This window comes from Bombina bombina, chromosome 3, assembly GCF_027579735.1.
Source record: "Bombina bombina isolate aBomBom1 chromosome 3, aBomBom1.pri, whole genome shotgun sequence".
Taxonomy (NCBI): Eukaryota; Metazoa; Chordata; class Amphibia; order Anura; family Bombinatoridae; genus Bombina; species Bombina bombina.
The window spans coordinates 682,311,828-682,324,646 of record NC_069501.1 but is presented as its reverse complement, the minus strand read 5'-3'; the positions used below and the strand labels follow the sequence as shown (position 1 = coordinate 682,324,646).

General features: G+C 40.4%; 1 protein-coding gene across 5 annotated transcripts in view; it reads left to right on the top strand.

Annotated features, from left to right (window-relative positions):
- Positions 1–12,819, top strand: part of TPST1 (tyrosylprotein sulfotransferase 1) — a 403,891-nt gene that overhangs the window by 302,874 nt on the left and 88,198 nt on the right. For 4 of the 5 annotated variants that reach the window (XM_053707441.1, XM_053707438.1, XM_053707437.1 and 1 more), the window contains exon 4: positions 7,589–7,639. In XM_053707441.1, the coding sequence (XP_053563416.1) occupies positions 7,589–7,639 (51 nt within the window). The remainder of the gene's footprint in view (positions 1–7,588; positions 7,640–12,819) is intronic. The other variant, XM_053707439.1, reaches the window with a different exon arrangement.

Here is a 12,819-nt window from a genome sequence, read left to right as displayed (position 1 = left end):
TCCCAGAATCTTCACAAAGGTGCTAGGGTCCCTTCTGGCGGTTTTAATGCCGCGGGGCACAGCAGTGGCGCCCTATCTGGACGATATTTTGATTCAGGCGTCATCTTACCATCTAGCCAAATCTCACACTAACATCGTGTTGGCTTTTCTAAGAACTCACGGGTGGAAGGTAAACATACAAAAGAGTTCACTAGTTCCACTGACAAGAGTTCCTAGGGACTGTGATAGACTCGGTAGACATGAAAAATTTTCTGACGGAGGTCAGAAAGTCAAAGATCCTAACTACTTGCCGAGCAGTTCATTCCATTCCATTCCATCGGCCATCAGTGGTGCAGTATATGGAGGTCATTGGGTTAATGGTAGCGGCAATGGACATAGTTCCGTTTGCTCGCTTACATCTCAGACCACTGCAGCTGTGCATGCTCAGACAGTGGAATGGGGATTATGCAAATTTATCTCCTCGGATAAATCTGGATCTAGAGAGCAGATATTCTCTTCTGTGGTGGTTGTCACAGGATCATCTGTCCCAGGGAATGTGCTTCCGCAGGCCAGCATGGGTCATAGTGACGACGGACGCCAGCCTCTTGGGCTGGGGTGCAGTCTGGAATTCCCTGAAGGCTCAGGGTGTTTTGACTCAGGAGTCGTCCCTACTACCAATAAATATTCTGGAACTGAGAGCAATATTCAACACGCTTCAAGCGTGGCCTCAGTTGGCCTTAGCCAAATTCATAAGATTTCAGTCGGACAATATCACGACTGTAGCATATATCAATCATCAAGGGGAAACAAAGAGTTCTCTAGCGATGATAGAGGTTTCCAAGATAATTCGATGGGCAGAGACGCACTCTTGCCATCTATCAGCAATCTACATCCCAGGAGTGGAAAACTGGGAAGCGGATTTTCTAAGTCGTCAGACTCTTCATCCGGGGGAGTGGGAGCTCCATCCGGAGGTGTTTGCGACATTTATTCGTCAATGGGGCACACCGGAATTGTATCTGATGGCATGTCGTCAGAATGCCAAACTTCCTTGTTACGGATCCAGATCAAGGGATCCCCAAGCAGTACTGATAGATGCTCTAGCAGTACCTTGGTCGTTCAACCTGGCTTATGTGTTTCCTCCCTTTCCTCTCCTGCCTCGTCTGATTGCCAGAATCAAACAGGAGAGGGCTTCGGTAATCTTGATAGCGCCTGCGTGGCCACGCAGGACCTGGTTTGCAGATCTCGTGGAAATGTCATCTTTGCCACCATGGAAACTGCCACTGAGACATGACCTTCTCATTCAAGGTCCGTTCCAACATCCAAATCTAATTTCTCTGCAGCTGACTGCCTGGAGATTGAACGCTTAATTTTATCTAAGCGGGGATTCTCTGAGTCGGTTATTGATACTTTGATTCAGGGCCGGAAGCCTGTCACTAGGAAAATTTACCATAAGATATGGCGTAAATATCTTTATTGGTGCAAGTCCAAGGTCTACTCATGGAGTAGGGTTAGGATTCCTAGGATTTTGTCCTTTCTCCAAGAAGGATTGGGGAAGGGATTATCGGCTAGTTCCTTTAAGGGAAAAATTTCTGCTTTGTCAATCTTACTACACAAGCATCTGGCGGATGTCCCAGATGTTCAGTCTTTTTGTCAGGCTTTAGTCAGAATCAAGCCTGTGTTTAAAGCTGTTGCTCTGCCATGGAGTTTGAGTTTAGTGCTAAATGTTCTTCAAGGGGTTCCGTTTGAACCTATGCATTCCATAGATATTAAGCTTTTATCTTGGAAAGTTTTGTTTTTAGATGCTATCTCTTCTGCTCGAAGAGTTTCTGAGTTTTCTGCATTACAATGCGACTCGCCTTATCTTATATTCCATTCTGATAAGGTGGTTTTGCATACTAAGCCTGGATTCCTTCCTAAGGTTGTTTCTAATAAGAATATTAATCAGGAAATTGTTGTTCCTTCTCTATGTCATAATCCTTCTTCTAAGAAGGAGCGTCTGTTACATAATCTGGACGTGGTTTGCGCCTTGAAGTTTTAATTACAAGCGACCAAGGATTTCCGTCAAACATCTTCTCTATTTGTTGTTTATTCTGGAAAGCGTAGAGGTCAAAAAGCTACGGCTACCTCTCTTTCTTTTTGGCTGAAAAGCATCATCCGTTTGGCATACGAGACTGCTGGACAGCAGCCTCCTGAAAAGATTACAGCTCATTCTACTAGAGCGGTGGCTTCCACATGGGCTTTTAAAAATGATGCTTCTGTTGAACAGATTTGTAAGGCTGCGACTTGGTCCTCCCTTCATACCTTTTCCAAATTTTCCAAATTTGATACTTTTGCTTCTTCTGAGGCTGTTTTTGTGAGAAAAGTTCTTCAATCAGTGGTGCCTTCTGTTTAGGTATCTGTCTTGTCCCTCCCGTTCAGCCATGTCCTGTAGCTTTGGTATTGTATCCCACAAGTAAGGATGAATCTGTGGACTCGTAGTATCTAGTAGAAGAAAAGGAAATTTATGCTTACCTGATAAATTGATTTCTTCTACGATACGACGAGTCCACGGCCCTCCCTGTCAATTTAAGACAGATTATATTTTTTGTTCAAAACTTCAGTCACCTCTGCACCTTTTAGCTTTTCTTTTCTCTTCCTATACCTTTGGTCGAATGACTGGGGGTGGAGAGAAGGGAGGAGCTATATATACAGCTCTGCTGTGGTACTCTTTGCCACTTCCTGTTAGCAGGAGGATAATATCCCACAAGTAAGGATGAATCCGTGGACTCGTCGTATCGTAGAAGAAATCAATTTATCAGGTAAGCATAAATTTCCTTTTTACATTCTCCTAGTTCTCCCATTTATTTGATTCTTAATTTTTATGTAAGTTAAGACAAACATCGATCTATGAGCCCTAACTGTACAAAAAATCAAGCTAGCTAGGTTATCAGGTTACCAGTCTTGCTATGTTATTGACTCCATAACAAAGAAGGTGAAACCTCTTATTTTAATTGTAAAACCTCACTCTTTCAAATACGGGGTATATCAATTTATTATGGTGAGCAGGTAATAAAGGCCTTTTAATAATCTTTAGAGGTGTTTGCTAGCAGCATTTAGATTCATGATCAAAAGATTGCTGCTTTCGAATGAGGTGTCAAATTTACGTATGTATTGTTGGTGGGGTCCCTTTTATAGCCCGGAAGACTGTAAAAGGTACCAAGTATACAGGTGATTGCTATTTATATAGCAATCACCTGCTACTTAAAGGACCACTCATTTGACTATGGGCATTGTAAATTCTTTAGGTAGGTGATTGGCATAAAATGGCAATCGCATACTAATTATAGGGGTATGAGACCCCCACACTGATAAGAGGAGGTTCCTCTCTTTTAAACTGGGGTCTGGCATTCTTTTGTGTTTAATGGCGGGAATATGGGCTCTAAAACACAGTACACCTGTATAATTGGGAAGCCCTCTTTCACTTGTTGGGTTTCATACCCCTCTAAGTCAAAAGTGGAGATAGGAGCTCTAGTAGCTCCCCTTCCCACCACTAGGAAATCACTTTGTTTCTAGTGGGGCAGGTTATCTCAATTTTTAATGGTGATCAGCTGCATCCTAGGGGGCAAATGACCACCCTCATTTGAAATAGGAGAATATGCTCTTTCAAATAATTTCACTTGCCCCTGTAGCCCAAAAAGGATAAGAGATATGGAGGGGCTCTATTATAGCCCTCCACCCCTCAAGTTAAACCGCATTTTAAATGCTGCTTTAGGTAATCATGTTTACGGTAATCACCTGCAATGTGTCATGTAACCCACTTATCTGAAAGGGGGTGAGATATATGTGTGCATAATCCTCTCTATCCCCTGGCTTCCTGTCTCAAACTATTTTTTAGCAGGAGTAGATGTGCAGGACAAGAAGTGTTCATCATGCCCATCTAGGTTAAAGGGACACTTAACCCAAAAAAAATCATTCATGATTCAGATAGAGCATGCAATTTTAAGCAACTTTCTAATTTACTCCTATTATAATTTTTTCTTCGTTCTCTTGCTATCTTCATATGAAAACGAAGGCATCTAAGCTTTTTTCTTGGCTCAGAACTCTGGACAGCAGTTTTTGATTGGTGGATGAATTTATCCACCAATTAGCAAGGACAACCTAGGTTGTTCACCAAAAATGGGCCGGCATCTAAACTTACATTCTTGCATTTCAAATAAAGATACCAAGAGAATAAAGAACATTTGATGATAAGAGTAAATTAGAAAGTTGCTTAAAATTTCATGCTCAATCTGAATCACAAAAGAAAAAATTTGGGTTCAGTGTCCCTTTAATTTGTAAAGTTCTTCAGATTGTATTCCTTATTGTGGATAATTTTGAGGCTCAACAATAGGCGAGCATTACTGGGAATTACTCAATTGATACTGTGGTTTAGTTTTAATTTAAACAGCTTTTACTTTCTGGCAGTAAAATATTTTTAGCATGTTGGCGTATGTCACGGATACTGGATAACCAAGGTTACCCCCTACTACCTGTATAACTCCTTTTTACTTCAGATTTGGCCCATTCATGGCTTACAGGATCTCCCAGACCATTGCTATCTGTTGTTTTGCTATGTGTACTTTGTCAGGAAAGAGCTGAACTCTGACCGGGAAAACCCTTTTCGACTGGCCGGGCTCCTGGAACTGCCGGTCGGCCACATCACCCATGGCACCCACCTTGCCCCTCTCCGGCTGGCTGGGCTCCTGGAACTGCCGGTCGGCCGCATCACCCCGGGCACCCACCTAGCCCCTCTCCGGCTGGCCGGGCTCCTGGAACTGCCGATTGGCTGTATCAACCCCAGACACCCGCTAACTTTTACACCAGGTTGCTCCAGCGGCCCTTTGCCCCAGAGCTCTGCTCTTTTAGGGATTGGTAGCCCCTAGGGAGGACCAGAGATGGGGTGATTACTGGAAGGGAGCTCCCTTGGGAAATGGGGGGTTTGGACACCCCCATCTGCATATCTTTACCAGACTGTAACTCCGGTCCCCAGTAGTGGATCCTGCTGCTTTTTGGACTTGCATCTGGGCACCGAGGGCTTTCCAAGGACACCCTGGAAGTGCCGCCGCTCCACCGGGATCACCCCGAAACAGGGACCTAAGTACTGTAGGGACCCTATGGGACTGGGGCTCCTATGGAGGTGCCGGACTGTCTAGAGGGGTGGGAATGGCGTGAGATCTTGGGATCAGATAAGGCTCTGAATGTGTATATAAGCAGTGTGTGTTTCACAATAAAATCAGTTCTTGTTTCACCTGAATACTAGCCTGTGTAGTTCTTTGGGGGGGGGGCTCCTGAATACTAGTCTGTGTAGATCTTTTGGTGGGCTCCGGAATACTAGTCTGTCTAGTTATTTGGGGGGCCTCGCTATAATCACTTTCTTCGCTACATAGCGGCCTTTTCCAAGTATAGGAAGGATCCTTCTTGCGGAGTTACCCAGTCGGGGTAGCCGGTATCTGTCAAAGGTGGGCTACAATCACTTGGCGGCTACAGCGGACATCGCTTCCCCTCAGCAGAGAATGACACAATTTTGTTCTCCTGCATAAATGATGAAGTACCTGGGAAAGAGGCACTTCCTTATTGCTAGTGGTGATAAGGGTGATGCTTTTACAACGGTCTTATCTTAATTTCCGCACCTCTTAGATTCACCAGCAGCAGACATATGACTGTGGAAGGGAATCTAACTTAACCTTTATCTTCACCTGTTTTATTTTTCCTTAGGGTTAGGTTACCCATCATTTGCAACTTGAGAAGCCACTATTTTATAAAAGGGGTAGTTTGTCCCTCTAAGATGTAGGTGATCACTATAAAACAGAGCCCCTATCACCCCCTCAGATTTAGATATGGTCGTCTAAATTTGCAGAATTGTAATGTTGATTACATACCCCAATTGGGTACCAGGAAGGAGTTAGCTAAGAGAGAAGAGTTTTTTTTAATGCCATTGATACCCCTCTCAAGCCACATAGAGGGTCATAAAAACAATAATTTGTAAAGAAGGGTACTGCTTATTTCCAGTGAGGGAGTATCTAACCTTTGTTATTTTTAGGTAATTTTTATGGCAGTCACCGTTTATAATTATGCAATTTTATTTAGTGTTTAAGGGAAATTATGGCTCAAAAGGAGCACCCATACCCACAAGACAGCATACATCATCCAAATACCCTTCATATGACAAAGTGGATTACTCTCTTTCAAATAAGATGTCAACTGGGAAGGTATGCTCATGCAGGAAAATGAATATGTGGGTCTTAAAACTTTAATATGGGTGCTTGTAGAGAGTATTGAAAGTGGGAATTCTGTTTATGGATTTATTATCCCACTTTGTTCAGTAACCCAAAAAAAGAGTGCAGTTGTGCAGGTCCAAGCAATGCAAAGTAGGTGATCATTTATTACAATGGAGAGAATTCAACTATTCATTTTATACAGCAGATTTTGCAGGGTCTCCAGCTTTTTTTCCCCTTGTGATCACTTCACTTTATTTTTCCAGTACAAATGTGTCTTTCAGACAACTGATATTACAACATTGGGCAGATAGGATATCCCAGTCATTTCGGAAATTCCTTGCTAAATTACACTCCCAAATGCTAATAGAACAGGAAGATGTTAAGGGAAACATTGAACAGAGGATATCTTGATTCATTAAGAAATGGGAACTATATCTACTACACTTACCAGAGAATGTTAGAGAGAGAGTCTTATACCCATTTAAAAATAGTGAATTTATATTAAAAGAGAATCTCAAGGGCAACTGGTGTTTCTCCGACACTAACACATAACATGTTCAAGGTTATACCACAATCCTTCTATATTCACACTGTCTTGAAGTACTGGTCAAGGGCTGGCAGGCTGGAGGGTGCTCCGGGTAAGTAGAATTAGTACCACGCATTGTTGGTACACATTATTATTTTTTGTTTTATTTTATTTATGTTGTTATATGTTGTTCATGTTATAAAGAAAATAGGAACATGTGAGGGGTAGAAGCAAGACCCATGACCCCTTTGCCATACTAATGCAGGACTGTTATCTATTGTTCCTTGGACAGAAGCATTGCCGGGGTCTGGCATTGGACGTGAAATGTTATTTTTTCTATATATGTAAATTGATTTATCATTGTCCTGGGCTTGTGTGTATACCATTCACACTGAATAAATAAAGTTTTTAAAAAAACAAAACAAATGTGTCTTTCATTCGTATCTTGATGTTCTTTCAAGCCAGGAAAGAATTTTCAGTTTTCAATTATCCCATTCCTTTTTGAGATCTAATTTTTACTTTCAGGTTCATAATTTTGAACCTTTGCACAAAGTGTCTTTTTACTCTTTACATTAATTTTTAAAATGTTTCTACTAGCTCTGACCATTCTTCAGAAGTCACTAAACAACTTCTTCAAGTATTTACACTCTACATAATCCTTTATATTATCAACTTCAGGTTTATTTGTTAGGTTTAGACTATTAGATTAGTAAAGCACTAAAGCACATTTTATTGTTATTTTAGCAATTACTTCTCATGTCATTATCCCTTTACCAATAATGTTCATCGCTGCCTTATGAACATTTACTGAAGTGTCTCTAAAAACTCTTTATAATTCATTTTACAGGTTTATAAAGGTGAATTTCAACTCCCTGATTTCTTGAGAGAGGTACCTCAGGTAGAGTATTTTGAATATGTATTAATATCTTTATTTTACCTTGTCCATTATTTAGATATGCTTTTCATGTTGAAATATTTAACATAAACATTGACATAAATAATTAGAATCTTAACATTCAATGCCACAATTTAGAACATTTTAAAACACAATAGGCAACATTTTGATGTCAGGTTACCACAAAAGTGCTTATCACTAGTTGTTAATACTACACAAAATAGTAAAATAATAGTAGTTGTGAAACGTAAGAGGTGCAGGAAGTTTCTACTTATATTTATTGTGAGGTCAACATTCTGTGTGAGGGGGCAGCTCAAGCAATTAGTTTTGGGGATCACAATTGACCGAAAAAATGGATCATATAAGCAGAGTTTTAATTGTTGATTTATACAAATAACATCTATTTTTGTAAAATCACCACTATAGTTCAAATGAACAGAACATTTGAGATTCATGTAATGGGAAAAATATTTAATGTTTCATACATATACTATAAATTGGCTGGATATATTATGGCTCATATACACATGATACAAGTTATAAGCTTATATAAACAGATACTGTATATGGTATTTTTCAAATAAAATGCCTGCATGCAGTTGATATGAACATATGATTGTGTGTGATAGTTCATATCAAGAGCATAAGGAAAAAGCACCCCCCTTATTTATATCAAATGCGCATCTGAGTCACAAGATAAGTATAATCCAAAAAGTTTGTTAGATAGGAGCCTTTCTTTCTCGTGTCTTGTGGGTAGTAGCACCAAATGAGCCCCTGTCCCCTGATGACAGCAAAAAAATGATGCACCCCCCCCCCAACACACACAAATGGAGGGGTCTCTTGTCCTCTATTTAGCAAGTAATTACATTAGAAATGTTTAGGGTGCTTTGGGCTTGCACCTCTATGTAAGCACTAAAATGACCAAAATTCTCCAGTTTTAACAAAGTTGTAATTTGATTGGCTCCTTATTAGGTGATTACTGTGGCAATATGGGCAAACTTGGGAGGGGGTCCATAGAGGGGCTCCTTTGAAAGCAGCAGACCTCCACTTTCAGATTAATGATCCTTTCTGTCCTACTACCAGTTGATTGTTGCACTAATTACAAATACCTCACAGAACTTTGACCTATTTTGGGGCGGGTTCATCTATATTAAAGGGACAGTCTACACCCAGGGCCGGATTTCCCATTAGGCACAGTAGGCATGTGCCTACAGGCGCCTTGCAGTGAGGGGCTCCTGCCTGACAGTAATAAAATTTTTTTTTTTTTTTTTTTTTGGTGAGGGCATTAATTTTAGTAAGAATTGTGCTGCCAGGTGCTTACAGAGTCGAGTGTTTATTGGGAATATGTTACAGCAGTTGAGGGAGCCATGAAGGAGAGAGGGGCAAATATTAAAACTAAACCCCTCCCATTTTCGCCAGGCATGTTTAGTTTCACTTTTATTTTATGTACTTCTGTTGCCTCACACAGCCAAGCTCCATGATGATGTGTAGCAGACACTTTTTTGTTGAGGAATGAAAGCTTCAAAACAACAGGTTAGGACTGTACAAGGCTTCTAATGCTGCCTAGAATGACAACATAACAAGCAGAGCACTTTAACCCCTTGGCTACCAGAGAGGGTTGCAGTGTATTCACTTGTTATGTGCTGTAGGGCATTTTTATAGCCAGTGGGTTAAATTCTGCTTCAGGATGAATGTTTTTGTTCTATAAAGGCCTTGGAGGTGTGGAGGTTATGTGGGACTAGCTGCTCTGCTCTTTATTACAAGCTGCCAATTGTGATTTACAAATTTTACAGCCTTTAGGGCACTTTGACAACAAAGTTTGTAGACTGTAAGGCTGTAAAATGTGTGTGTGTAAACCACTCACATGGCATATTTGTTTGTATGTATGTATATGTATGTGTGTATATATATATATATATATATATATATATATATATATATATATATATATATATATACAGTTGCAAGAAAAAGTATGTGAACCCTTTGGAATGATATGGATTTCTGAACAAATAGGTCATAAAATGTGATCTGATCATCATCTAAGTCACAACAATAGACAATCACAGTCTGCTTAAACTAATAACACACAAATAATGAAATGTTGCCATGTTTTTATTGAACACACCATGTAAACATTCACAGTGCAGGTGGAAAAAGTATGTGAACCCCTAGACTAATGACATCTCCAAGAGCTAATTGGAGTGAGATGCAACTGTAGTCCAATCAATGAGATGAGATTGGAGGTGTTGGTTACAGCTGCCCTGCCCTATAAAAACACACACCAGTTCTGAGTTTGCTTTTCACAAGAAGCATTGCCTGATGTGAATGATGCCTCGCACAAAAGAGCTCTCAGAAGACCTACGATTAAGAATTGTTGACTTGCATAAAGCTGGAAAGGGTTATAAAAGTATCTCCAAAAGCCTTGCTGTTCATCAGTCCACGGTAAGACAAATTGTCTATAAATGGAGAAAGTTCAGCACTGCTGCTACTCTCCCTTGAAGTGGCCGTCCTGTAAAGATGACTGCAAGAGCACAGCGCAGACTGCTCAATGAGGTGAAGAAGAATCCTAGAGTGTCAGCTAAAGACTTACAAAAGTCACTGGCAAATGCTAACATCCCTGTTAGCGAATCTACAATACGTAAAACAATAAACAAGAATGGATTTCATGGGAGGATACCACAGAGGAAGCCACTGCTGTCCAAACAAAACATTGCTGCACGTTTACAGTTTGCACAAGAGCACCTGGATGTTCCACAGCAGTACTGGCAAAATATTCTGTGGACAGATGAAACCGAAGTTGAGTTGTTTGGAAGAAACACACAACACTATGTGTGGCGAAAAAGAGGCACAGCACACCAACATCAAAACCTCATCCCAACTGTGAAGTATGGTGGTGGGGGCATCATGGTTTGGGGCTGCTTTGCTGCGTCAGGGCCTGGGCGGATTGCTATCATCGAAGGAAAAATGAATTCCCAAGTTTATCAAGACATTTTGCAGGAGTACTTAAGGCCATCTGTCTACCAGCTGAAGCTCAACAGAAGATGGGTGTGTTGCAACAGGACAATGACCCAAAGCATAGAAGTAAATTAACAACAGAATGGCTTAAACAGAAGAAAATACGCCTTCTGAAGTGGCCCAGTCAGAGTCCTGACCTCAACCCGATTGAGATGCTGTGGCATGACCTCAAGAAAGTGATTCACACCAGACATCCCAAGAATATTGCTGAACTGAAACAGTTCTGTAAAGAGGAATGGTCAAGAATTACTCCTGACCGTTGTGCATGTCTGATCTGCAACTACAGGAAACGTTTGGTTGAAGTTATTGCTGCCAAAGGAGGTTCAACCAGTTATTAAATCCAAGGGTTCACATACTTTTTCCACCTGTACTGTGAATGTTTACATGGTGTGTTCAATAAAAACATGGCAACATTTCATTCTTTGTGTGTTATTAGTTTAAGCAGACTGTGATTGTCTATTGTTGTGACTTAGATGATGATCAGATCACATTTTATGACCAATTTGTGCAGAAATCCATATCATTCCAAAGGGTCACATACTTTTTCTTGCAACTGTGTATATATATATATATATATATATATATATATATATATATATATATATATATATATATATATATACACACATCACATAAAAAATTGTTAATCTGTTCTTTTATCAAGTAAGTGTGGTATTTTTGTATTGTGGTAAATTGAATTTCTAATTTTAAACACATTTGTTGACCCCTGGATTACATATAATCTACAACATTCCATGTTTCTCTTACATTGGTGTGTCCGGTCCACGGCTTCATCCTTACTTGTGGGATATTCTCAATCCCTACAGGAAGTGGCAAAGAGAGCACACAGCAGAGCTGTCCATATAGCTCCCCTCAGACTCCGCCCCCCCAGTCATTCTCTTTGCCGCTCTAACAAGTAGCATCTCCACGGGAGGGTAAAGAGTTTGTGGTGTTAGATTTGTAGTTTTTATTTCTTCAATCAAAAGTTTGTTATTTTAAAATAGTGCCGGTTTGTACTATTTACTCTGAGGCAGAAAGTGATGAAGATTTCTGCTGAGAGGAATATGATTTTAGCACCAGTAACTAAAATCCATTGCTGTTCCCACGCAGGACTGTTGAATACCAGAGAACTTCAGTTTGGGGGAACAGTTTGCAGGCTTAACTGCGTCAGGTATGATCAGTCATTTTTCTAACAAGACCCAGTAATGCTAGAAGACTGACAGGAATCCCCATGGAGGAAGGTAAGCCATTTTCTCAGACTCGGTATAGAAGGATGGCTTAGATTAAGGGCTTAAATACTGGTGGACACTATATTGGGCTCAATCTATTGCTTTATTAGCATGATTTCATATTGAATCTGGTGTTTTTAGACTTATAAAACACTTATGTTTTTTTTTTTATTCGCCTGGCACTTTATTAGACACCTAATCTATCTCAGAGGCCCCATCACTCCGGAATGAAGAGGGAGGGGGCCTCATTTTCGCGCATCAGTTGCGCAGTTGTTTTGCTAGACAGTTCATGCAGCTTCACGTGTAGAGTCCAGAGACCTTAGAGAGGACTTCAGAGAGGCTTATTTCTTCTTCAAATAATCCCTAAGGAAGGTAAAAGCCACAGTAGAGGCTGTGGCATAGTGCTGTAGTGTTTACAACCGGTTGACTGCTCTCTTTAGCTCCGGTTTGGGCATTAAGGGGTTAATTGATTTGAAAATTTGTGTGCAATCATTCCAAAGCATTAGGATAATGTGGTGAAAATTTCATTAAGATCGGATGTTTCTTTGATGTTTTGGTAAAAAATTGTGTGCTTTTTATTATTTAAAGACACAGTAACGTTTTTTCAAAAAGTATTTTTTCTTGCATTATAGTGCTGTCTAAGTCTGTCAAACATGTCTGAGCCTTCAGATAGCCCTTGTTCTGTGTGTTTAAAAGCCATGGTGGTACCCCCATTGCATATGTGTTTAAAGTGTGCTATAGCGTCTAAGCAGTTTAAGGACCATGCAGTGACACTTAAAAATGTAGCCCAAGATGATTCTTTAGCAGAAGGTAGTGAGGATAGTACTCTCTCCTCTCCTCCTGTGTCGACACCAGCTATGCCCGTTTTTTTATATTGCTTGTTAACTTGCTTTAAAGTGTTTTCCAAGCTTGCTAGTCTCATTGCTAGTCTGTACA